General features: G+C 36.8%; 1 protein-coding gene across 1 annotated transcript; it reads right to left on the reverse strand.

The window, feature by feature from the left end:
- Window positions 1–618: 618 nt before the first annotated feature.
- On the reverse strand, window positions 619–26,525 carry LOC118349174. The gene is made up of 7 exons (XM_035692747.1): window positions 25,356–26,525; window positions 20,977–21,126; window positions 20,625–20,855; window positions 16,685–16,753; window positions 1,567–1,678; window positions 1,256–1,489; window positions 619–926 (listed from the first exon to the last, which is right to left on the reverse strand). The coding sequence occupies exons 1-7, from the start codon at window positions 26,523–26,525 to the stop codon at window positions 619–621; spliced, it is 2,274 nt and encodes a 757-aa protein (XP_035548640.1).
- Between the last annotated feature and the right edge of the window lie 1,238 nt (window positions 26,526–27,763).

Below are 27,763 nucleotides of genomic sequence, written 5' to 3' on the forward strand. Positions count from 1 at the left end.
CGATCCAAATCAATGTTAAAGAACAATCTTAATCACAAGATTAGCAACTGATAGAAAAAGTTTGTAGACTTATGAGTCGACTTTCTTGTTCTTAAAATTAATAGCAATGTCTACTTGGTAAAAGCTTTTTTTTGGGTGGGGACGTATTCTAAGACTTATTAAGATGACTATTCTCGCCGGTTAAACAAGATCATTGTCTTGGCAATCAATAGTTGGAACACCAACATCCCCATGATTCACCGTGCTTCAAAGCAATGACGGTTCGCCACAAGGCCTCCCGTTCATTGTGATATCTTCATAACCATTTGCCTAGCAAAACATTATTGAAAGATTTCAAATTCCAAATACCCAAGCCTCATTCTTTGATGGGAGAACAAATTGTGGCCCATTTCACCAAGTAGAATTTAAACTCATCCTTTATCCCTCCCCAAAGGATATCACGTTGAAATTTCTCCATGCGATGAGCCACCTTGGTGGGAATAATGAGAGGAAGTATGTTAGTAAGTTAGAAGCAGTGTTTTTGATGAGAGTCACCCTACCCCCATTGGATAAGTACATCCGCTTCCAACCGACTAATTTCCTTTCCATTTTTTCTACCACATCATCCCACATGGATTTTTATTTAAAAGCTGCACCCAATGGAAGATCAAGATATTTCATGGGCAGCTGAGATATCTTGCAGTCCAAGATGGACGCCAAACTCTCCACATTGGGTACAAGCCCCATTGGCACTACCTCATATTTGGCCAAATTCACCTTCAACCCTGACACGGCCTCGAAGCATAATAAAAGAGCCCTCAAAGCTCGAATTTGCTCATGTTTAGCATCACAAAAGATTAAAGTATCATCAGTATGCAAGATGTTGAGCAAACCTGAGGCTGCCTCACCAACTGAGAATCCTGATAAGAAACCACCCGCTACTGCCCCTGCAATCATCTTACTAAAAGCTTCCATCATAAAAACAAAGAGAAGTGGAGAAAGGGGATCCCCTTGTTGCAATTTTTGGGAGCTTTTGAAAAAGCCTTTTGACGTGCCATTCACCAATACAAAAAAATAAGTCGTAGAGATACAGTAATGGATCCAAGTACGCCATTTAAAAAGCCTCATCTCTCAAGTATATAAAGTAAGAATCCCCAATTGACATGATCATAAGCTTTCTACATGTCCAACTTGCATAGAAGTCCCGACTCTCCTGACTTAATATGGCTCTTTAGGCATTCATTAGCAATAAGTACTGAGTTAAGGATTTGCCTACCTTTAACAAAGGCATTTTGAGGCTTCGAAATTGAACTTTCCATCACCTTGCTCAGCCTGTTCGCTAATACTTCAGATAAAATTTTGTATAACCCACTCACCAAGCTAATGGGACGAAAATCTTTCACCTCTACTGCGCCGGTCGTTTTAGGGATGAGTGCTAAAAATGTTGCATTGAGATTTTTCTCAAACAGCCCACTTCCATGAAATTCATGGAACACCCCCATGATATCTTCTTTAAGTACATCCCAACAAGTTTGAAAAAAGGCAATGTAAAGCCATTAGGACTTGAGGCTTTGTCGCCCGCCATACCTTTAACTATCAATCTGACCCCTACTTCCTCAAATGGCCTTTCAAGTTGTTCCAAAGCTTGCAGATCAAGAACATCAAAAGCCAGCCCATCAGATCTTTGCCTCCACGAAAACTGTTCCGAAAATAACTTATCATAGTAATTGACATTGTAATATGAGATCTCGGTTTGGTTGGATGAGGCCACCCTGTCTATCATTAGAGTTTCTATAGCATTGTTCCGCCTATGTGAATTGGCCACCTGGTGGAAAAACTTGTTGCATCTATCCCCTTTCTTCAATCATAAAGCACGTGATTTTTATTGCCAAGATATTTCTTCCAAAAGAGAGACCCGTTCAATTTCTGTAGTCAATTGAGTTTTGCGTGCCCACTCAGTTCCAGATAGTACCCTCTCCTCTTCACACCATCCAAACCCTTCAGCTCCTCCAAGAGAACAATGTTTTGGCTTTCCACATTACCAAACTCTTGTGCATTCCACTGCTTGAAATAATTTTTCGAAGACTTTAATTTACTGGCTAGAATATAACTAGAATTGCCATGAAAATGGTATAATGACCACTATTGACGTATTATGTCCAGAAAACCTTCAGACTTCAACCACATGTTCTCAAATTTTAAGTATCTTGGACCTTTTCGAATGCCTCTGCAGTTCAACATGATGGGAAAGTGGTCCGAACATAACCTGGGTAATCTCTTCTGAATGAGGTCTAGATACTGAGCCTCCCAATCTAGTGAAATTAGAAATCTGTCAAGCCTTGACCAAGATGAAAGATCTCGGTTGCTAGATCAAGTGAAAGAGCCACCTGCAAGAGGAAGATCCTGTAAATTTTGTTCAGATATGAAGTTAGAGAAGTCTACCATAGGTGAGTTGAAACCCAAACCACCCGATCTCTCACTCAGAAAACGAGTGACGTTGAAGTTTCCATCGATACACCAAGGAAGGTCCCATACAATGCCAATACCGGCCAACTCATCCTAAAGTAAACTTTTGGAGTGATCAAGGTTAGGCCCATAAACTCCGGCGAACGCCCATTGATACTCATCTATGACATTCTTAAATGAGCATGCCGCCACATAATCTCCTAGAAAATCTTCCATTTTCTCCACCACTCTCCTGTCCCACATTAATAGTATGCCCCCGGATGCTCCAATGGACGATAAATATTACCATCCCACTCAGGGGCGGCTCAATACAAATTGAGGCCTAAGGCGAGATTTAAATGAGTCATTTGTAATTATAATACAATAAAATATAAATTATTATATGGAATATTTTCAAACTTTACAATAAAATGAGATTTTATTTAAAATCTTTAAATACTGTTTTTGTGAATTTATATTTACAACAACTTAAAATGAGACCTCAATGCAGATTTTGTGTCTCAATTTAGCAAGATTTTAAAAAAATTATTTAAAAGATAAATAATTCATTGTATTGCTTATAAAAAAAAAATCATTGTATATTAAATATTAAATTTACTATTATGGGGCCTTGCACGCATTGCAAACTATAAAAATTATTTAAAATTTTATTTAATGAAATTGTTTTTATTTTTATTTTAAAAGAATTAAAAAAAATACTTCATTTTTATTTTTGGGACCTTACCTAGGGTGGGAGCCTTAGGCAATGGCCTAAATGGCCTTACCATTGAGCTGGCCTTGATCCCACTTGACTACAACCCCACAAACTTCTAATGATACACTGAGAAATAATTGCAAGTTTCGTGATGGGAACCAATGTGAGTCTAGTTTTAAAGATATGTTGCAAGTTCCAGATGGGCCAAATACAAGTTCAACGGTTTAAATGATGAAAATTCAATTTTGATTCATTTGATAAGCTATGGAAATGGCAACAACATTACTTAAAGACTTTGGGCACTTGAAGGCTTTCAATTTATTTAATTCATTTAAATGACTTATTTTATTAGTTTAAAATAATTGAGTTTATTATGGGAAGCACTTAAGAGGGTCTATGCAAGGGCATGTTGGGAAATTTATTATTTTATGGAACTTGAATTAGGGTTACTGTAGCCGAGTTACTATAGCGTCGTACTGTAGCCGCGACACTGTTCACTAAGGGGCATTTTTGGAAGATGAGGATTTGTTTTGGCTAGGGTTTTAATTAGGTTTTGGTTTAAATACTCTTTGTGACCTCATTTTAATCAGTTTATGAAATTTGATGATTTTATTCATTGTGAGTTGAGTTTTACTCCTCTTGTTCTTAATTGAATTTTTGAACTTATCAAAGGTAAATCACAACCTTTGTGGCATTCCTTCTTTGTAATCTGGGTTCTTGGGACGGGTTCTTCAACGGGTCTAGATTTTAATATAATCTAGGTTCTTGAAACGAGTTCTCATCGGGTCTAGATTCTCCATCCATTTACTTGATTTTGGCTTTCTTGAGAGGTTTTCAAATTGATTGTGGGTTCAAGGGATTCCGTTCCCACGGGTTCATATCATTTGGTTCGGCGTCGTCGCTCCCATTTCTTTTTTATTTTCAGTGAGAGCGCGTTGAGTTTTTTTTTTTTTTCCAGACTCATTGATTAAGTTACTTGCTGTTTGAAAAAAATGGAAAATTCTTTTGAGATCTTTCTATTTTTTTATTCTATTTTTTCTTGTTGATAAGTTTTAAGCATTGTCATGCATGAAAGGGAGATTTTTTTCGAGATGGACATTTGCATTCAGTTTGAAAAAGTGCCTAACTTGATTGTAATTTTTTTTACTCAAAAAATGCTGAGTGAAAAATATCGTATAAAATGTGTATATATGTTGCTGCAGATTTATATAAAGATTTATCGTAAAAAGTTGCATTCAGTGTTGCTGCAGTATTTATGTAAAGATTTTTCATTTTACTTATATATTTGTAAAGATTGACTTCTTGTATAGAACAAAATTTTAATTTCAAAAGTATAGAATAAATTATGCTGCTAAGCTAAGTCCTAAATGGATATATTGACTTCTGGTCGCCATATATGTGTAATAGAAAAAAAAAAGTTAATTGCCATATTGAAAGTCATTTTAATATAATATTGTAGGTGCGCGCATCTTGTTTTAACAACCACCCACTTGGTTTCATTGTTGAGGTAGATGGAGAAAGAGAAAGAAGATGCATCCCACATAACAGCTCCTATCACCAATCCATCAACCCAAGTATTGTAAATATCTTTCAACAGTTGGCGTGTGTTTATTTTATGTGTAGTCATTGTCACTTGGGTTGATTAACATTATGTTGCTATATGTTAGGACATATCAAGACCACTATATCCAGAATTTCCAAATTATATGCTAAGTTACTACGGTCAAATGCCTCATGTGTGGTTACTACCTTTTGTGCCTCCTCCAATTGCCAGCCCATATCCATGGAGCAACCAGGTGATCGTTGGATGGTAAAGTAGTTCATGTGCTTTATTTTATGAACTTGAATATTTGGTCTAATTATTTGTTTTTAAAATTTTTTTTTTAGAACTGCAACAACACCCATGGAGCTCTACTGTTGTTGCCACGTCAAGTACTACTGCCCTAAGTAGTACCGCTACCTTGTATAGTTCTGCCATACCAATGATAAGACCTCCTCCAACTACCTACCCATATCCATAGAGCAACCAGGTGATGATTTCTTGGAATATTGATTGTAGTTAGTGTGCTTTAATTTTCTGAACTTGAATATTTCGTCTAATTATTTATGTTTAAATTTTTTATGGAAAACTGCAGCAACACCCATGGAACTCTACATCCGCTACCACGTCAAGTATTGCTGCCTTGAGTAGTTCCGTTGCCTCGTCAAGTACTGCTGCCTTAAATAGTTCCGCTGTAGTGTCAAGTACTGCTGCCTTGTATAGTTCTGCCATTCCAATGATGAGACCACCTCCAACTGCCTACTCATATCTATGGAGCAATTAAGTTATAATTTTTTAGAGTATTTATTGTAGTTAATGTTATACTTAAATATTGGTCTAACTATTTATGTTTATATTTTTTTTTGAAAAATTGCAGCAACACCCATGGATTTCTACTTCCGCTCTCCTGTCTAGTTCCGTAAGTAGTGTCAGCTCTAGTGTAGCTGCTAGATCTAGTGTACAAACCAGCGCTAGTGCCGCTGCTAGCTCGTGTTTGGCTTTACCAGTATTTATTCCTCCAACTTCTACCAACTCATATCCATGTGGCAGTGAGGTGATGTCTTGGATTCTTCACATGCAGTGTCTTTACATTATCCAGAACATATTTTTTTATATAATACTTTTTTCTCCTATTTTACAGGAAAATAAAGTGTAACAAAGTAACTCTGTTGAATAAATTAATGAGGCCACATTAGACTCGATAGAAGTTGAAGCGCAGTCTACTGCCTCTTTAGGTAATACGGTTGATACCAAGGAGGTTGTCACTAATGGGGTGATATCACTGAGGAGCCAAAGCCAAGAATGCTGTTTGAGTTGGATAATGAGTTGATGAATTACTATAAATATTATGGAAAGCGATGTGATTTTCCAGTAATGACACAAAGGAGTAAAAGAGAGAAAGATGGGACTGTGAAATATGTCACTATGGGATGTGCTCGGGGTGGCAAGGCATGAAATAGGGCATCAAATGTCTCAAAGCCTTGGCCAACAAGCAAGACAGACTGCAAGGCAATGATGAATGTCATGATAAAGGATGAGAAGCTGTGTCACATCTATATTTAACACACACAATCATGTGCTCAGCCCAAGAAAATCTAAGTTTTTCAGATACAACAGAGAAGTTAATAAGTTTGTTAGGAGGGTGTTGGTTACAAATGATGAGGTGGCATACGGATGAATAAGAGTTTCCATGCTCTTGTGATTGAGGTGGGTGGATTTGATGACGTACTATTTGGAGAAAAAGATTGTCGTAACTATATTGATAAGGCACGACACCTGTGCCTTGGTAAAGGTGGTGCTCAAGCGTTGTTTGAGTATTTTAGAAGGATGCAATACAAGAATGATGGCTTTTTCAGCCTCATGGAATTTGACGAGGATGATAGACTGAAAAGTGTGTTTTGGGTGGACGCCTGTAGTAGAAGGGCCTACAAATACTTTGTAGATGTGGTAACATTCGATACTACATACCTGACAAATAGGTATGGAATGCCATTTGCACATTTCGTGGGTATAAACCATCATGGACAATCAATCATTTTGGGTGTAGGCCTTATTTCAAGTGAGGATACAGAATCGTTTGTTTGGTTATTTAAAACTTGGCTTGATTGCATGGATGAAAAAGCGTTGAATACTATTATTACAAATTGATCATCACGCAATGAAAATGTGATCGCCATTGTCTTTCCCAACACGTGGCATAGATATTGCTTGTAACACGTATTGCAAAAGGTCCCAGAGAAGTTTGGTTCCTATGGTCAATACAAATGTGGTCTGAAAAATAAGTTGCTATCTTGTGTCTATGACTCCCTTACAATCGAGGAGTTTGAGAATTCTTGGAAGAGCCTCAAGGATACTTTCAGCTTGGTTGCAAAGCTTATATGCGGAAAGAGAGTTTTGGGTGCCAGTATATTTAAAGAACTCGTTTTGGGCTGGAATGAGTACAACTCAACGCAGTGAGAGCATGAATGCTTTCTTCGATGGCTACGTGCATGCTAGGACAAACTTTAAAGAGTTTGTTGATCAGTTCAACAATGCTCTCAAGAAAAAAATTAAGAACGAAAACCAAGTTGACTTTAATTCAGTTAACTTCACTATTCCTTGCATATCACACTTGGTTCTTGAGAAGAAGTTTCAAGATGTATACACAAATGCAAAATTTAGGGAGGTTCAACAAGATATAATGGGAATGATATATTGTCATTGTCGTTTCGAGAAAATGGATGAAGTAATCGCAACTTACGTGGTCGATGATCAAGTTAAGGCTGAAGATTTCATCAAGGAGGTTACGTAAACTCTTTACTTTAATGAGGCCGAGTGTGAGGCGAAGTGTGTTCGTGGGTTGTTTGAGATGCAAATGATAATATATAGACATATTCTTGCCATCTTTTCAGCTAAGAAAATCCATGAGTTGCAGAAAAAGTATATATTAGACTGGTGGAGAAAAGACATAAAACGTAAGTATACTATTATTTTGAGCAGTTATGACGTTGCTGATCAGAGACCCGAAACTGTTAGGTATAAATGTATATTGAAAACTTTCAGTGAGGTAATAACAAATGCAGTTTCGTGCGATGGGCATATTGAGCAAATGATTTCAAAATTATATGCAATAAATGAGGTATGGTGCACTTTGAAGCCCTACAACATATATTCCAATGTTGGAAGAAGTACCGTGAATGTAGCCATGGAAGGAAGTTCCAAAAAGGTGCTAAGTCCCCATGTTGTCAGAGGCAAGGGAAGACCCCCGTGTAAGAGGAGGATGTCGACGATGGAGGAACAATTGAAGAAAATTAAAACTAAGGCTGTGAATAAGAAAAAAGCTAAGGGAAAAAGCAGAACGGTGAGAGCATAGTTATTGTCATTATTACCTGATGTTCATCTTCGAGTATTTGATAATATACTATTATTTCCACTTACTTGTGAACTCTAATATTTTTTATGTTGTTAGAGGTGTAGTTTGGACACCGAACTATTGGAAAACAATGGAAACCAACTCGTTTATCGGGAATGAGAATGCAAGAAAATGCACAAACTCCCATAATGGTGGATCAAGAAAGTGGACAACAAGATGTGATGGGAACACCAGAAAGTGTACAAACTCCAGTGATGGGGCACAAGAAAGTGTACAATTACTACTTGAATTCATTTTATTGTATAGTTCGTGGTTTTTTATGTTGGTCGTACTTTGTCTTCTATTATATTCACAAATGCAACTAGGAATTGATGGAACGCAGCCGGAGACGGCAGATGGAAGAAAGCCAAGAAGCTTCTTGTAGCAAGATTTTAGATATCCATTATGCCTACTTATGTTGTGTGTTGATGGTGGTGATTTGTTACAATTTGTGTTGGATGTGGTTTGTTGGCATTTATAAGCTAGGGGTGATTTGTAGGAATTTGAGTGTTGGTGTTGGTGTTGGTATGTTGGAATATGTTATGTATTAGTGGTGAAAGTGTAAGTTTTGTATAATATCTTAGTATTTGAGCCCACGTTTTGCACATTTTGTATCCAAGTACGCTATTTAAGTAAATTTGAGTTTGTATCCAAGTACGCAATTTATGTGGTTTTGATTGAATGTGAATGGCATTAGTTTATGAGTTGAGATTATACTGTGTTTGATATTGCCTCTTATGTCCAATTGAAAAAAAAAGTAAATCAATAAACCTGTAATTTAGTCCTGTCAAATATTCTGACAAAATGATCAAGCTGGTAAGTTATTTCATGCATATACATACTTTTTTAAAAAGTAGTGGCACGTTAAAACAAAATAAAGTTTCGGGATTGAAGATCAAATACAAATCAGAATAAACTCTCAAATACATAATTTTAAAGTCTCGACTTACAAACGCTAAGTTTGTATAAGATACAAATACAAACTCGTCAACGCAGTGAGAGTATCAAATACAAGTAAATAACTATGGCTATTAGCCAAAGTATACGAAATAGTTTGCGTGAATGGCGCATGTTGGCTTCTTGATTGCGAAACTGGGATTGATCGTTATGGAGTGTCAGCTCCCTCTTTCCGATCTCTTATTATCTCTTTTTAAGTTCTTCATCTTTCTTCAATACTTATGCTTCTCTATTTTTAAGTTATTTCTCTTTCCTTAATTCTGCTTTTTTCTTTTTAACGTCTTCCTCTTTCCTTAATACTTTTGTTTCTCTCTTTACAAGAGCTTGCTCTTTGTATTCACTACTATCTAACCACTTGAAAAACTTGCAGTGTGATAACTCCTGATTATAAATAAATAATCAAGTATGTTTGACGTCAAAATTTTGAATAAAACATTAATATGAAAATAGAAACACGCAAGTACTATTAATTGTGTCTGCCTCTTTATTATACAATGGACACCCAAATAATGCTCGCCTCAGATTTCTTCGAGTATTTGATATTCTAAGTACAACTTGTTTCCCACAGCTGCACATTGGAGCATTGCTCGATGTATGATTATGCAACGATGTTGAAGCAACTGATGACGACATTCTAAATCTGTCAACGAAATACAACAGCACCTCCAACAATATAGTCAGTGAATTTGTATATTGTAGTGTGCGAATCCTTCCTTTGCAAAATTCATGGTTCAGTTAGTCCAGACTTTTCTCACTACTTTAAAACAGAATTCATGGTTCAGTAACATGTTTCATTAGGCTATGAATGAGACACAATTCATAAAACCTCCAATATTTCAAATAAAAGAGAAGGAAAACAATAATGGAAAATTGGTCTTGTAATCAACTTTCAATTCCTATGTCAATAGCCAATGAGATGAAACTTTAGGACCCTCATTACTTGAATATCTTAAACAACCAAAAGATTCATAAATTAAATGGTCCACTTCCTAGGGACACCACCACCTGCTCTCAGAACACAAAAGATTCATAAATTAAATGACTAAAGAATTATAATAAAGAAACCTAATGATATGCTACTAGAGGCATTTTGCCACACTTCTATTTCCAAAATTACATATATGTCTAATTCCAGGATATAGATTAAGAATAAGCAGCAGGGAAAACAATAGTTAAATAATATACCTAACCGCTTGAATGATATTAGATAGGGTAATTAGCAACATGTGTAACACCCCGTATTTTAGTGTATTTTAATAAATGAATTATTTTTATTGATTCAGAATTTATTCTCTTGTTTTAAAATTATTGGATTTTTAATTAGACTATTTTTATGATTTTTAGTTTACGAAAATTATTTTTTTTGAAGTGCTTTCTTTAAATTAATTATTGTTATGTGTTTAAATTTCTTCTCGAATTAAATTAACTTATTGTTGGGTTTAATTATTTATTTTCAATTTAATCACTGTGTTTGAATTATTTTATTTCACTTGCAGTTTTAAAATCGTTTCCGTTGAATCATTTTTATGACCCAAGATGTGAGGTTTGGACCTCATTTCTTTTCCCTCTATTTTTCTTTTCTTCTTTTCTTTTTCTTTTCTTTTCTTTTTCTCCTCCTGGTCTTCCTCCCCGCGCGCGAGTCTCTTCTCTCTCTCTCTCTCTCTCTCTCTCAGCCGTTCCTCCCCGCTGCCGTCGCGCCGCCGTGCGCGACACCGCCCAGCCGACTAGCTCCCCCACCGGCCGGCGACCTCACCCCCCAAATCCCAGCCCCTACCTCGCCGCCGGTAGCCCGCACGCACCCCACAAAGCCGCGGCGTTCTTTGTGCTCGCGCGCCGCCGTCGCGCCACCACCGGCCACCATCTCTTCACCACTTCATCCCCAACCTCCCAGCTACCCAATGGATCCAACCCCGGCTCCGATCCGTCACCGGTGAAGCCCCACCAAGTCCATTTCCGATTTGTGCATTTTTGGCCTAAAACACCCCTTGCGCCGCCACCCACGGCAAACCACCACCACCATTGGCTTCACCGACCTCTCTAGGCCCTACCCTATCAATTTTGGGTCTTGGTTTGTCTCCGTTGAAAAGTGGGTTTTTGAGACTCACGGCCAGAATGTATTTTACACTGTTACGTTGCTGAGCCGCCACTTCTTGCAGTTTCTTGATCCTTCGGAAATTATTATATAGCAATGTAAGTATTTTTCAAAGAATTCTCGTGAATTTAATGTATTTCTGCACTAGCACATTACATTGTATTTAATTGCTGATTGGTTTTGCCGGACTGAGTCCGAGGAGTAACGGGGTTGATTGGATTGGGTGATGGAGTTGTTAGTATAATTGGTTTAGACTATGAGATTTGTTGGCTGTTCGGGTTTAAATATTGGTGTTTTGGGTATGACGTGGGTTGTGGTGGATATTGGTGATTTTATGAAGTAATGATATATTTTGGGATTATGAAGGTTTTAAGTTTTGAGAAATTTAAAATAGGTTATTTAAGAAGCTTAGGCTTAAATATCGACATATGTGATCTATTGGAAACTTACAGAAATTACGTGATTATTTTTATAGGTGACGATTTATAGTCGACTCGACATTTTTTGAGAAAATTTTTGGAAAAGTTAAGTCGTCCAGGTAAGCGGGGTTCCTATGCTAGATTGGCATAAAAAGAAATGAACTGAGGTTGGTTTGTAAAAATATGCATGTTGTTTTAAAAAGAAAAAGTGAAAAACAACCTCAGTATATGTTTTGCATTCCCTCATGAGATACATATGAAAGAGAAAAGAAATGTTTTTGACATGAAATGTGTAGACATGAGCAATATTTGACATGTTTCTGAAATATACAAAAGAGCGAATATGATATCATTGACATTTTTATGCATGTGATATGAAATGATATGGATCTGTTTTTGATCAAATAGAAATGATATGAATATGTTTCGCACGTGTTTTGATATGATATGGATATGATAAAACTTTGGCATACTTATCTGTTCTGAATATGGTTCTGATATGATGATACTGTTCACGTGATATGGTTGGTACCACCATGATATGATATGAGTGCACCCACTTTGGAAACAAAGTGGTCTTTTTACGTGTTCTTTCCTGTGTGCACACTCGGGGCTCCGAGATTGAAAAAGGGGAAGTTCACCACATGATACTGCCTGGTTTGGCCACCGGGGATAGCACAACCCTACCACGGGGGTTAAACATGGTATATGATATGATATGATAAGATGAATATGTTCAGTTATGTTATGCCAAAGTGTTTTTGAATATGAAATGGATCCTCAAATATGAATTGTTGACTTGAGTATGAAATGTTGAAAAGTCGCTCTGATTTTCTGATAACACGTTTTCTGAGATCTGCATATAAAAATAAAATGTTTTGTTTCTGCATATTGAACTTTCTGAAAAGGCTCATGTTTACATGCTAGTATATGTTCTCTGCTTACTGAGTTGTTGATAACTCACCCCTTATCTCCACAATATTTTCAGATGATTTGAATGTTTCAGTTGAGGATCAAAGATATGGAGCATGGGTGAGAAGAGTTAAGAATGATGGTTTAAGCATAGAAGGTTTATATGGGTATTGATGGTTTTCATTCAGTAAACTTGTTGTGTTCTGATGTTGTGATTTTTCGGGAGATTAATGTTTATATTAAGACTTTGTCTTGTCTTAGAATCGTTATTCTGAAGTAAGTGATGTAAATATATGAGTATTTTGTGCGATAGAGAAAAATTAGAGTATGTACTATGTGGAAGAAAAATGATTTTTAAGTGACATGAGTTAACTCTCCGGACTCTCGGGTACGGGGCGTTACAACATGACTGTTCTCCTAATTATAAATGTCACTATTTCATAATTGGTGATTTTTTTCTTTTTCCAACATTCACTACATGTGTTCTTCTTTCAAAGATTAAGAGTAACATATAAACCTATAGTAACATATAAACCTATACTTCTTCCCTCAGTGTGATACTTAGGTGAGGTCACGCTTTGATGTGCTGGGAAGTAAGCTTGCATCTGCACAATGCGTAGGACAGCCATACTCTTTTTTTATAAGACGATTCCAGACTTAAGAGTTCTGCTGTCTATTGGCATCGGTGAACCAAAGCAAGTTGCTCCTAGACAACAATTTAGGGGTGTGGATATTTCAGGCATATATTCACCATAAAAGATGGTCTTCTATGTTGCATGGTATTAGATCAATGCCAAATGCCAATACTTTCTTTACTGAAAATCAGAAGGAAAAAAAAAAGAAGAAAAAAAAAAAGAAGGCCAAATTCCAACAGACACCCCCGGCCCCCCTCTCTAATAGTAATAAAATAGTAGCCAAGTAATTTTAAAATATCTTAGAATAATTATGTTTCTAAACAAACAATACACAGTTGTTCAGCATACCATGAAGGCACAAAGACTGCAAAGAGATCCCCCAGAAATGTATCTACTCATTAAGCAGAACTGAATAGCATGAGAGACTTAATAATTATCTTCATTAGTTCATTGCGCATCAGCGTAGGTATTTAGCAAATGAAAGACTTTTCTAAATCAATTTTTAGCTCTAGAAAAAGTGATTGGTATTTGATGTTATCAAAGAGCAATAGTTATGGATGTGTCTTTCAAATGAGAGCAGAGATGAAGACTAGGTAGGTTTCTATAGCAGTGAAGAAGAGTTTAAGGAGAAGGACAAGGATTGCCTCCTATTGTGACCTACAGTTTAAGAACAAGAGAAAGCTACATCATGTTGTGTAAACCCATAGAACCAATAATGAATCTTAAGAATATTGAGAAAAATAGGCAAAAAATTATTGGAAGTGACTTCAAACCTCTACATTTTTTGCAGCACTTGGACTGATTTAGCATTACCTAAACCCCCCATGTTGATAACATCTATAATCTTGTAACTGAAAGTACATGAAAAGTGATGAGATATTCAGTTAACTACCAACATGTAAAAGCTCAAAAGAGCAGTGGAAACAATACAGATTTACAAAGAGCGAAACATAGATACTGTGGATAAGAATAGCAGCAATGAAATTCTCCAATTCCATCTAGCAACTTTCTAATTTTAAATAAAATGTACCATATTGATTTAAGTTTAGATATTGGATAGCATGAAATGGAGAGATTCTTAAAAATTAATACACGTATATAGGGTTGGGAAAGTTATCTAGGATGACGCTGCTTGGTGGATAGCTAGAGTGCAAATCTTTCTCGGCGTCGCACAGCTGCGTTAGGCTTAGGTTTAGGTTTGGGAGAGAGATCAGGCAGGAGAGAGATTCCTGTAAGGAGAAATGAAGAGAAACAATGAAGAAGATCGAAGAGTCCGGGAGAAACGAAGAAGAATTTGAAATCGTAGGGGCAAAGAGAGCAGAGAGTTCTTGGGAGGGAGACAGATCGAAGTAACAATGCAAAATGGTGCGTTTTGTTTCCAGAAGGCAGGCATATCAGATGACTCAATACACACAATTTTATTTACTCCAAAACGGTGCGTTTTGTTTCCACGTAGGAAGTCGTCCGTGGGGAAGCCCGAATCATGCCTGCGTTTAGAATTTTCCTAATAATAATATCGATCATATTGGATTTAGAATCCAACTTCTTCAATTATATTATATATATATAATTATATTACATTGTAGATGCAGAATACAATAACATTAATACACTATTGTAAATTTTGCTTATATTATATATAGGTATATATGGGCGTCTTGCTGATCTGCATACTCCATTCATGGCGATCGATATCGGATATTATATATGTAGCTATATATAAATCATGATCACCCGTCATGCTTTGCTTCAACCTGAATGTGAAAAACCATTTCCAAATCCTAAAGTAGGGGACCGAAATACCTCGCCTCCCTTGATAGCAGTCCACCTATATATATATATATATATATATATAATATATCGTACGTATTCGTAATTAGTTTTAATTGCTCAATATATATATATATATATATATATAATGTAAAGTGCTGCATGTGCATGATGTACAAAGTACGTACGTACGTACGTGTATTTGGTGACCCACTGACCAAGGCGTGAAAGAAAACAGCCATAAGACCTTGCTGAAATCTGCTCAACACATGACGTCATGCCTGCCCCAAATGGTATGAAATTCTTCGCTGTGACGTTCGCAGAGATGTCCTATATTTAATTCATCATCAGAGTCATCAAATGAAGCAAAACTCAGTCCATGTACGTATCTTAATATAATTCTACCGATCAGGAATAATGATTTTGGTGACTGGAGAGCGAATATATTAGACGTGAGGTAGACCCTACATATTGCAGTACCTGCCATCGCCAAGGATTGAATGCTAGAGGATCCTCGTATGTTCTTGGGTTCAGACGTTGAAGGGCAGAAGGAACTACCATAAGTGCCCACCCCTTTGGAACCGTATACCCTTCATTAATAAAAGTGATGTTAACGTACTTTTCAATTGAACAAGGAATTTTTAATATATCACGTTGATCGATCAACACACCATCGCTACAACACAATTTACTTTTTATGACAGAGAAAACCATCATCAAAAATTGCTAAAACGTCACTAAAAATATTTAGGACGGTTTGAAACCGTCACCACGACCGTTACCTAATGTGCGTCATAGAAAATAATTAGTGACGGTTTACTGTTGAACCGTCACTAAAAATACTTTTAATGATGGTTGGAAGTGTTCGGTTTGGTTGAACATTTGAATATATGTTACCCTTTTTGTGACAGTTGATGGTAACGTTCGAACGTCAAATTGAACGTTCGAACGGAAACCCGACCGATTGGCGTTCGAATGAGAGAATTTGACGTTCGTTAATTATAGTTCGAACGTATCATATTTACGTTCGAAAGATTATGCGTCCAATCATTCATTATAATAACCCGTTCGAACGTTAATGGACCAATGTTCAAACGTAAAGGGTTTAATGTTCGGACGTTATTTCGAATGTAAACGAATGAGCGTTTGAATGCAAGTGGTACATTCGGAGCTTTGTTCGAATGTTGATCGTTTAATCGTTCGAACGGTTTGTTCGTTTGAGTGTGAGTACGTTCGAAGGTAGAGGCCTACTTTCGAATGTTAATATCCACTTTTATGTATTCACGTTCGAACATTGGTTTGAATGTAAACCAACGTTCGAACGATTTTAATTTACATTCGAACGTACAGATCAGAAATACTAATTTCATAAAATTTAAAAGCATATAAATTGTATCATATTAAATACCATCAATTAACAAGTAACAATGTCTTATAAAATATTAAAATTAGATATTAAAACTAGCCACAAATACTGATAAAATTTATTTCTTCTTTTTTCCTCGCCCACCGCGATTCTGTTGCAACGACATAACGCGCTCCATTTGCATCATCATCTCCCGTTGCACTTGCTCTTGGACTTCATTGCATATTCTTTCCTCCTGGTCTCTCTGTTGGTCCTGCAAACGCGTCTCTAAATGAAACTGTCGTTCTAAGAGAGACTCTAACTCTTGCTGTCTCAACCTCATATACTCATTCTCACGCCATGCAGCTTCTAAATCTTTGGTAAGATTATTAATTTGTGAAGTCGATGAGGTTGAGGAGGATGAACATCTATGCTTAATAGATCGTCTCAAACCTCTTGCCATACTAGACTACAGTCCGAGTACTTGCGTGAATATGTCTATGTCACTAGGGGAGCATTCCCCAGAAGCCGACTGCATCTCCATCATTTTTGTCTGCAATTTTAAAGGTAATAATCATTAATAAGTAACGTATTAAAAGAAATAGAAATAAAAAATAAATTATTCACATGTTACATAATTTATTTAACAAAATTAACACTGCTTACATAATTATCGGCAGCGACAGGATTCATCCACTCATTATACTCATTAGTGTGAGCAGCATCATAGACATGAATGAGAGAAAACTTTTCAGGATCATCACGTTTCTAACAAAGCGACATACACAATTTTAAAAATATAATGTTAGTACTTAAATAAATGAATATTAGAAAAATAAATGAATTCTATAATTTTTTAATTACCATTTTTTCAGCAAGATGGTGGAATGACCTTGAGCCGGTATGATTGTGGACTGTCAGAGTGGATTTATTCTGTGCATTTGTAGAACTCAAGTGCTACAAAATATATTAAGAATATTAATTGTAATATATATACATATAATATATAGAACGAATATGAATGTAAATAATTAAAAGATATAAATGTAAAATACCTGATAATTTGGAGACGCAAAAAGATCACAACATTTTCTCCAATCATCTAACTTCATCCGCTGGAAAGGAGACTACGCAGCCTCTTCCAACGTCTCAAACTTCTTAAAATGGTCATGATATCGTCCCTTGTAACGTCGGAATAGTGTAGCCATCAACTCATTCACAATTCTCAAATCCTCACTACGGTCAAAATCGAAGTCGAATTCATCCTAACAAGTGAATCAGGTCAAAAATATGATATACTAATCTAGTTGAAAAAAATGTACTCTCAAAGTAAACTCACCAACACACGACTTCAAATGTGCTCTTTAATCTCATTCGGAACATCTCGCCATGAGCGCACATAAAATGGAGTATAAGCTCGAACTACTATGCCAATATAGGAGGAAAGCGCTGATGCACTATCATCCACTCCTCCAGTGGAATTATCAGGAATGATGATCTTGAGTTTTTCGTGCCTTCTACTTCTCTCAAGAGAGATGTCATGTGTATAGCCACGACCGCGACGTGCAGATGCATCAACTACATGATAATAGATAGTATAATTATAGTTATATAGTTATTGAGACAAAAATATTAATTATATAATTAATTATCAATGACAATATTTCCTTACTGGTAGGTGTCGACTGACTATTATTCTCTTCCGTATTAACTTGATCTTCAGGAGTAGATTCCTCGAGTGGGGAGTCCTTAATGGGTTCGGGACTTGGACTTGGCGAAGGCATATTTCTTCGTTGTCGTTTTGGCAGCATCCTTGAAAATGATTAATTATATCAAATATATTTTATAGTCACCTATACGAATAAAATATTTAGTACTTTTATTCTTCATCTTCAGATGTATTTTCCATGCTTGTTTCAGAATCTTCCTCAATAACATCTTCATCATCATCATGCACCTCTTCTTCATCCTCCTTATCCACCTCCTGGCCGGATTCTGATTCGTCTTCATCTTCCGATACTTCTTCTTCTTCTTTCTCCTCACTTACTTGAATTGAATGATCATTTAATACGGACAGGTCGAGATGGACGGGTGGGACATCATCTCTACACAAGGGGAGCAACTCGAGTGCACTGAGGTCAACAAATAAGTTAATACCCTCTCCATCTTCCTGGTATGCTTCCACAATCGGAGTGTCATCTTCATCTCCACTATTCTCGTGCTCTGCACTCGTTCCTGCTTCATATATATTTCGAGAGATAAATTTTTGTACGACTCGCCAAGTTATCTTTCCACTATCTTCATCAGCACTTTTCATTGGATCAATCAAGTAATAGACTTGGGTAGCTTGACAAGCCAATACGAATGGATCATCTTCGTATGATTTAGATGCAGTATTGACACTCGTAAAGTAATTATCCCTATGTATCGAAACCCGACCACCACCTACATCCCACCAATCACATTTAAAGACATATGTTACAAACCCACCCAGATATTTTAATCTGATAATATCACGTATGACACCATAATAGTCAATATCATCTATTCCATGACTCCCTCGACTAATACACTAGAGTTTTGAGTCTTTCTATTACGTTCACGGTCCAGAGTATGGAATCTATAACCTCGAGCTGTGCATACAGTATATCGAAGTGCTCTATTTGAGGAACCACAGGCCAGTGCATATAATTAAGAAGAAATTGATCCGAGATCACGAGCACGTTGTTCCAAAATTTAACAATGAAAATAGTATATATTTATTAAGAGTTACCCAGAGTTAAAAGTTTAAAAATATAACATATATATAATTTTAGTTCATACACGTTCTTTAAACCATCCGGAAAATTCTTCCTCGTGTCTTGCCTCTATATTTTCTATGCCTTCCGTCCTAAGTTTGTCCATGTGCTCACTATTATAGATAAATGCAAAAGATGTATATTTTGAGCACAACAGTTATAGTTAAACTTGAAAAAAACTAGAATTTTACAAACTATGGAAGGACATACCTGAGATAATCATCAATCTCCCGGCAATTATTTATCACATACCATCGAACTTTACCCAACTCTCCTTCGATTAAATTGTAACCCATTTGTGCACCCAAAGGTTGTACATTCTAGGAAAACACTGATAGCTCACGAGGAGGCGGAGCAGCAAGATCAGCATTTTGCTCTTGACGATTAAATCGTGTCTCAACACCACGAGGATATAAAGAGCAAAATGTTAAGCATTCATCGTGTATATAAGCCTCTGCTATTGAACCCTCAGCTCTGGCTTTACTCCCAACAGTGCGCTTCAGTCAACCCAAATATCTTTCAACTAGATACATCCAACGAAATTGCACCGGTCCACCCAACAGTACCTCTCGCGGTAAATGTATTGCTAAATGGATCATAACATCAAAAAATGATGGTGGAAAGATCTGCTCGAATTTACATAGTATAGTAGCAATATCTTTTTCCAATTTCTGCAACACATCTCGATTTACTACCCGAGCGAACAAATCCTTAAAAACATACAGAGTTTGGATATGGCAACACGTACATTAGATGTCAGCTTCCCACGAATTCCTACAAGCAATAACTTCTACAAAAATACGTGACAGTCATGGCTTTTTAATCCACTAATTTTCCAATCATCAGGACTCACACATCTACCAATATTTGAAGCATAACCATCTGACAACTTCACACCTTGCAACCATTTGCAGAAGCCCATCCTCTCCTTCCTCGTCATCGTAAAACATGCATGGGGCATGACCACCCTATTGCCTTCCTCCAGCAAATGTAGATTATGTTTAATTCTCATTCTCTCAAGATCTTTCCTCGTCTTGATCGTGTCCTTCGTCTTTTTGTTATGTTCATCAATATACCCAGTATATTATTACAAATATTCTTCTCTATGTGCATTACATTCAAACTATGTCGCAACATGTAGGACGACCAATTCGGCAAGTCAAAAAAAAACAATACTATGTTTTGCCCAATTCAATTTTGTTGTTCCTCGTTTTCTCTTGTTCTTTCCTCGACCTTTGTCAAAATTGTTCGCTCTAATATGTACCAGTTGTTCCACTATCTCTTCCCCAGACAACTCTTTTATCCTCTATTCTCCCATCAAACTTAGCACATTCTCTTTTCTATGCATGATTTGATGGTAGATAACGTCGATGACCCATAAAACACAATTTTTGAGAATATTTTAACCATTCATTAGTAGTTTCTTTATTGCATGCCGATCCATAAAATGTAAGATATATAGAATGTGCCCAAAATCGGCATCTTCTCTGCTGTTAAGATCAATTGCTTCATGTTCCTTCTAATTAACAAAATAACATGATGTAAAAAACAAAATGCCTTAAGGTATTTCTGATGAGTACTGTATCTGCATGCATGAGCTGCCACTAACCGTTAATTCTTGCAGACTTTAGGATTATCTGTAATTAATTTAATGGCTAATGTAAGAGTTGCTGATATAGTCTCAAAGCTTGCAAGGATAAGCTCAAACATCATGTAGGTTTTGAATTTCTCGATCAAGAACAACTCCGTTTTCATGTCGGCCAAAATCTGATCAAGAAAATCTCCTCTGCGAATTTCAGGATTACGTTTTCTCTCTTCTAGTGTGTTGGTTATTATGTTCACCGCCGCCTTCTGGTTCTGTATGACAATGGAATTAATATATACGTATTCAAAAGAATTAAAGGTGGTCTTAATGATCAGAGTGCTTTAGATTTTGAAAAATATAAGAATTAAGTTGGGATCAGATGGGATTATGTACCTGTAGACATCTATGATAAGCAGTACCAGGGATGTTTACGGGGAATGACATGAGTCCTTGCAAAAAGTTGTCGAAAGATTCACCAATATTTTCCCCTGATTTGTTTGGTTCATAACTGAACAGCTGCGCTGTTGTAAAATCAAAGATCATCTGCAAATGACCGAAAAATAAGTTAATATTGAATTTGTAGGGAAAAAAACATGTTCAATTATATATATATATATATATATATATATATGTGACATGCATATATTAAAAACAAGTGTTTTCATATTTCGAATATATACTCAAATTTAATTTGGATCTATTCATATATGCATAATATATATATATATATATATATATAGTTTTAATTTATAACTTGCACCAGAAAATATAATATTCGAAGTTATGACAGCATGACCAGCAGCACACAAGTTCTCCACATGAAGATGTAAATACTACATATAGAAGTAGAGTTAAGGAAAGGACGGCACAAAGAATAGCCTGATTTAAGCAACGGTTACAATTGAAAAACTCTTTGGAAAACAAATGTGAAGTTGATAGATACCTAGCTGAAAGTTGTGAGGAAGAAGATATATGCAAGTTTTGACATTCTTATTCGGTGGAAGCTTAATTCAGTTAAATATCGTGTGTTTTCAAAAGTTGCACGCGATATACTTGCAATATCGGTATCTACAGTGGCCTCTGAATCTACATTTAGCACGGCGGGTTGTCCTTAATCTTTTCCGAATTAATTTATCTCCAATGATCGATGGTTGAGGTTCTCATTTGTGCATAGAATTGGCTTCTTTCTTCTTCTACTCTAATCAGCCTTAAGACTTTAATGGATGAGGTAGAAGATTTTGAGAGGCAATTGGATATGGGTATGTTTTTTATTTACTTCATTTTATAATTTTTATGATCTATAATACTATGTTATGTAAATTTATATAATTTATTTTGTTTCTTTATTGTATAGAACATTAGAACTTGTTCGGGAGGGTGAAATTCTATGGATGTGTCAAATACAATGCCTACAACCAATGCAAATTAATGAGGTGAATATGTTTAATTTAGCTTGTTAGTTGTTAGTTTTCAGTTTCTGTTAATTCTATCATCTATGTATTTCCCATCTATATCCATCCTCCATGAGAATAGGAGCAAGTACTTGTTTCGGGCTTGACTTGTAGTGGTAGTCTTTGCTTTAGTTTTAGTTCTGTCATCCTTCTTGGATTTTTCAACTTACAAATATTTTTTAATAAGCTTCTTGATATTTCCTGTAGTGATTGTTTCGTCCTAACCTTGGTTATATCTTTAATTGCATTTAAGCCTGTCTTTTGTTATTTTATTAATTTCAATCCTCAAAGCTGCTTTTTTTTTTTTTTTTATAGAAGAGTCGAAGCCACCTGTCCATGAGTGACCCCGTCCCAAATTTTATTAATAACCCTCACTTGTGGCGGAGGAATACCGTGGTTACAGACCGACACCTAGTATTACAAACAATATTACCAGATGTCAAAATTACAAAACAAAATTACAAACCTACTAAAAACGGACAAACATTACACAAGAACAAGACACTAACGATAACGTAAAGAAGGCAAACCCAAATTATCCAAACGGATTAAACCACGAAGCACCCTAGGCACCTCCCTAACAAATCTCCACTCTGAATTAAGACCCAATGCACCACTCCGAGCCAACCAATCCGCAACTTTATTTCCCTCTCTATAAACATGACGAACAACGCACACCATAGAATCCATGAGGGACAACGTATCTTCCCAAAAATCTTCTAAATACCACACACCACACCTTCTCCTATGCCACCACGAAATCACCACTTGCGAATCTAATTCAATTTCCACAAAATTAATCCCCAACTCCTTACATGCTTTGAGCCCCTGAAGAACAGCTAACAACTCCGCTCTATTACTTGTACCGATCCCAATAGAAGAATTAAAAGCATAAACCATAAGACCACGATCATTCCTAATGATACCGCCCACCCCTGAACAACCAGGATTACCCATACTACTCCCATCTGTATTCAATTTAAACCACCCATGAGCTGGCTTTTGCCAAGCCACTGGTTGTACATGCTTTCTAATAGGAACCAAAACAGGAATATTCAATGACTGTAAAACCTGTAAATCATGTCTGGAACAATTACTAACCTTTTTCATATCTCGAACTACAACTCCCATCCATCTACTAATAGAAAGCCGAACCGAAAAAATAGACTGGAACCTTCCCTCCATACGTGCAGCACAACGTCTAGTCCAAAGGTGCCAAGTAATAATAGACGGTAAAATCCCCACTATTAATCCCAGTTGAGAATTAAAAGATGCCCTTCGAAACCAAATTTGAACCGTCTCCCTCCAAGTACGACCAATAGGAATACCAAAAATAGATCCATAGAAGTGCCATATAGCTGATGCAAATTCCCCTGTAAGTAACACATGATCTTGATCTTCATAATTACCTTCATCACAACAATCACAACGAGAAACAATCTGGATCCCAATGCGCCGAAGACGATCATCAACACTTAATGCCATGAACCACACCTTCCACATTAAAACCGAAACTTTAAGTGGAAGTAATTTATGCCATACCCAAGGATGCCACTCCATACTAGAACCTTGAACCCGAATATAATCCCAAGCGGATTTAGTCGAAAAATTCCCATTGTCATTCTTCATCCAGATCAATACATCAGATCCTCCCTTACACCCAGCCAAAGCCTCAATAATACTCTCCACCTTATCCTGACCAACTAACGTACTCAAAAACTCCACATCCCAACTATTGGACAACTTACACTCTTTAACTTGCAACATCGGATTACCCACTATCTGTAACTCATCAATTAGAGGACCCTCATCTCTCCATTTATCATACCAAAATAAAATATTACCATCTCGAACTCTCCATTTAGAATTATTAAAAACACTCGGAATACTTTTGACAATCATTTTCCAAAACCTCGTACCTTTTCTCATATCAATAAGACACCAACTCGAATTTCCCACATATTTTCCTTTAAAGAAACTAGCCCACAAAGATTCTCCTTTCAAAAGATTCCAAGCAAACCTCATATGCAACGCTCTTTGAATATCTCCCAAATTCCGCAAACCAAGACCACCCTCCTCTATTGGCTTACAAATATTCTCCCAAGCCACCCACTTTTTTTTTCCTTTACCATTAATCTCACCCCAAAAAAATGTGCTCAACAGTCGATTTAAAATTTTAATAATAGAATGAGGAACCTGTAAAACTGCAAAAATATGTAAAGCCATACTAGACAGCACATGACGAAGTAAAATTAAGCGCCCACCCGCAGATAATAATTTCATTTTCCAACCACTGATTTTATTCCAGACTTTGTTAATCATCTCCTCTAGATGCTCATGCTTAAGACGCCCTAAAACAATCGGAACCCCAAGGTATTTAAAAGGAAACAAACCTTCAGAGAACCCTGTCAGCCTTTTAAGATCTCTCTTTCTTGCTAACGAAATTTTAGGAGAATAAAATATAGCCGTCTTTTCTTTACTAATTTGCTGACCTGTCCATTTTTCATATTTTTCAAAAACCACCAAAAGTTCCTTAACCGATTTCTTACCCCCATTCAGAAAAATAACAATATCATCAGCATACATAAGATGAGAAATATGAGGAGTACCTCTAGCTTGGGAAAATTTTCCAATCTTGTTCCCATCAAAGCTTTGTTTCAAAAGTCTAGAAAGTACTTCTTGAAGAATAATAAAAAGGTAAGGCGAGAGAGGATCCCCTTGGCGCAAACCCCGCCTCCCTTGAAAGAAACCTTTCGTCGTACCATTAAGCATCACAGAATACCACACATTCGAAATACAAGCACTAATCAGAGCACAAAAGGAAGAAGGAAAGCCAAAACACCTCAAAACCTCAAGCAAAAATTGCCACTCCACCCGATCATATGCTTTAGCCATATCAACTTTAATCATAATATTACCACCATGTGACGTCCTCTTCAGAGAGTGAACCATTTCCTGGGTAAGACTGATATTCTCAAAAATACTTCGCCCAGGTATAAACGCACCTTGTTCAAGAGAAATCATTTTGGGAAGGAAACCTGTCATGCGATTCACAATAATTTTTGAACAAATTTTATAGAAAACTGAACAAAGGCTAATTGGCCTAAATTTATCAAACCCCGACGGCATATCTACCTTCGGGATAAGCACAATATAAGAAGCCGAATAAAATCTCGGAAGGCGTTTTGATAGAAAAAATTCTGAAATGGCTTCTAAAACATCCACTTTAACCACCTCCCAGCAACTCATAAAAAAACCAGCGCCAAAACCATCTGGACCCGGAGAACTATTAATAGGAATAGTTGATAGAGCCTCTTTCACTTCAACCAACGAAGGGATCCCACAAAGCCGGATACAATCCTCATCATTAATAACCGATGAAATTAAACTAGATAAATCAGGCACCTCCCTAACCGGATTAGATCTTTGAAGAAAATCAGAAAAATAATCAACAGCTCCAAGATGAATTGCTTCCGGAGAATTAAACTCCAACCCATTCGAGGTTCTTAACTGATGAATTTTCCTATGCTTTTTATTAGATAACCACACATGAAAAAATTTTGTATTCCTATCACCACCCATTCTCCACTTAATTTTAGCCATTTGTGCCAATCTAATATCCTCCCTAATCCTCCAAGAAGACAACTCATTAGAAGTCCTTACTAATTCCCTTTCAATATCATCATCCCAACCTCTCTGCAACAAATTTTCCAGATTCTCAATCTTATCTTCAAGAATAGCAATCTGAGTATTAGTTCTCCCAAATACACTCTTGTTCCATACACGCAACGCCACCTTAAGTTTTTTAAGTTTAGTGGCTAATTTAAACAGCCCCGAACCAATAACCGATTCATACCAAACCTTTTGAACAAGAGTCATAAAATCCGGATGCTCAACCCACATTTGCTGAAAACGAAATGGAGGTGGACCATAAGAGAAAGGATCACTTAAAAATTCTATAACCATAGGACAATGGTCCGATGTAGTCCTAGGAAGATACAAACAATGAGCAGTCGGAAAAAGAGATAGAAAATTTGCATCAAGTAAAACTCTATCCAGCTTTGCCCAAGCTCTAGATAAACCTTGCTGACCATTACACCATGTAAACTTACCACCTTGTGAATTCATTTCCAACAACCCACCCTGATGAATCCATTTATTAAACTCATCAATTGCAACTCTATTCCTCGGATGCCCACCACACCTCTCAATATCCGACCGAATTACATTGAAATCCCCAGCAAAGAAACACGGCTCCCCACCCATTCTATCCGAATTCAACTCCTCCCAAAGCAGCTGTCGTTCAAGCCTATTACACTTTGCATAAATAAAATTACCCAAGAAATGATTACTTCCTTCGGTAATGCATAATGACACAAACTGCGAACTCATGCGAACCACCTGCACATCCAATTCATTTTTCCAAAACACCCAGATTTTACCACCATCAGTCTCATTTGATATCGCCTCATCAAATTTCAATAACCGCATGAAACTATGGATTTTAACCACACTCTGAAAAGGTTCCAGCAACACTATCAATTTTGGCTTATATTTAGACAGCATTTTTTGTAATCGTCTCTTAGAGGTACCTAAACCTCTTACATTCCAAACTAAAATTGATCCAATCATTGAGAAAACTTTTGTGTTCTAGTGATCACCCGCCTAGAACTACGGATCTTCTCAAACTGCCTCTTTTGATATTTACGCTTAACAACTTCATCTTCAGCAGCCGAGTGATATTCCTTCTCCTGCAAAAAAACTTCCGCACATTTCTCAGGCTCCGGATCAGACATCGAGCCATCTTCCAGACATACCTCTTCCGCAGGTCCATCATATACTTCTTTTTCTGCAGAACTAGGAATAACTTCTCCCTCCCTCATATCTGTTTCTAATTCTGTTTCCGTCAAACGGTTCGCACAAGCCAAATGTCCGTTCATAATTCTTGGAATCATCTCTTCCGCAATTTCCGGAATCTCAAGATTATCCTCTTGATCCTTTTCCGGTTCCAACTCCAAATGATCAAGATTATCCGTTTGAACAACTAACACCCGATCCTCCTCAGCTGGTTCTTTTGACTCAACCTCTGTATGTTCAAGAACTGGAATATTATTCTTATCCGTCGGCTCCTCCACGATCGGATCTTTTTGCCGAACCCACACATTACTTCCTACATTTTTTTTCCTAGCACGGCAAGTCTTTAAATTATGTCCCTGTATATGGCATTTAGAACAGAATGCTGGCAACGTTTCATAAACAATTTCTTGCTTTCTGCTAGTTCCCAAACCAGGCATTCCAATCCAAAAAGAAAGTAACGGTGTCTTAGCAACATCCATTTCAACACAGATGCGAGCACCATCAGTCCGAGTAACACAACGAGTAGAGTTATCACTTCTAATAAATCTACCAATAGGTGCAGTAAGAATTTTAAGGAAAGATTCATGATAGTAATTTGGAGGCAAACCTGGAAGTACAATCCACACCGGAACAAGCGAAGGTTCTTCTTCTTCTTTAAATTCTGGAGTCCAGTGGAATGGACGGTAAGGAATTCCATCGATATCATTGACTTCACGAGACAGAGCCTTATTGCAATCCTCTTCTGAAATCATTCGAATAAAAACATTCCGAGGATGCCGCATGTTGGAGACGACTGGAACTCCATCAAGATTCCATCGCTTATGAATGAAGGCCCGAATGGCATCCAATGATGGTCTGTTTCTCAGAAACTT

Source organism: Juglans regia, chromosome 8 (assembly GCF_001411555.2).
Source record: "Juglans regia cultivar Chandler chromosome 8, Walnut 2.0, whole genome shotgun sequence".
Classification (NCBI taxonomy): Eukaryota; Viridiplantae; Streptophyta; class Magnoliopsida; order Fagales; family Juglandaceae; genus Juglans; species Juglans regia.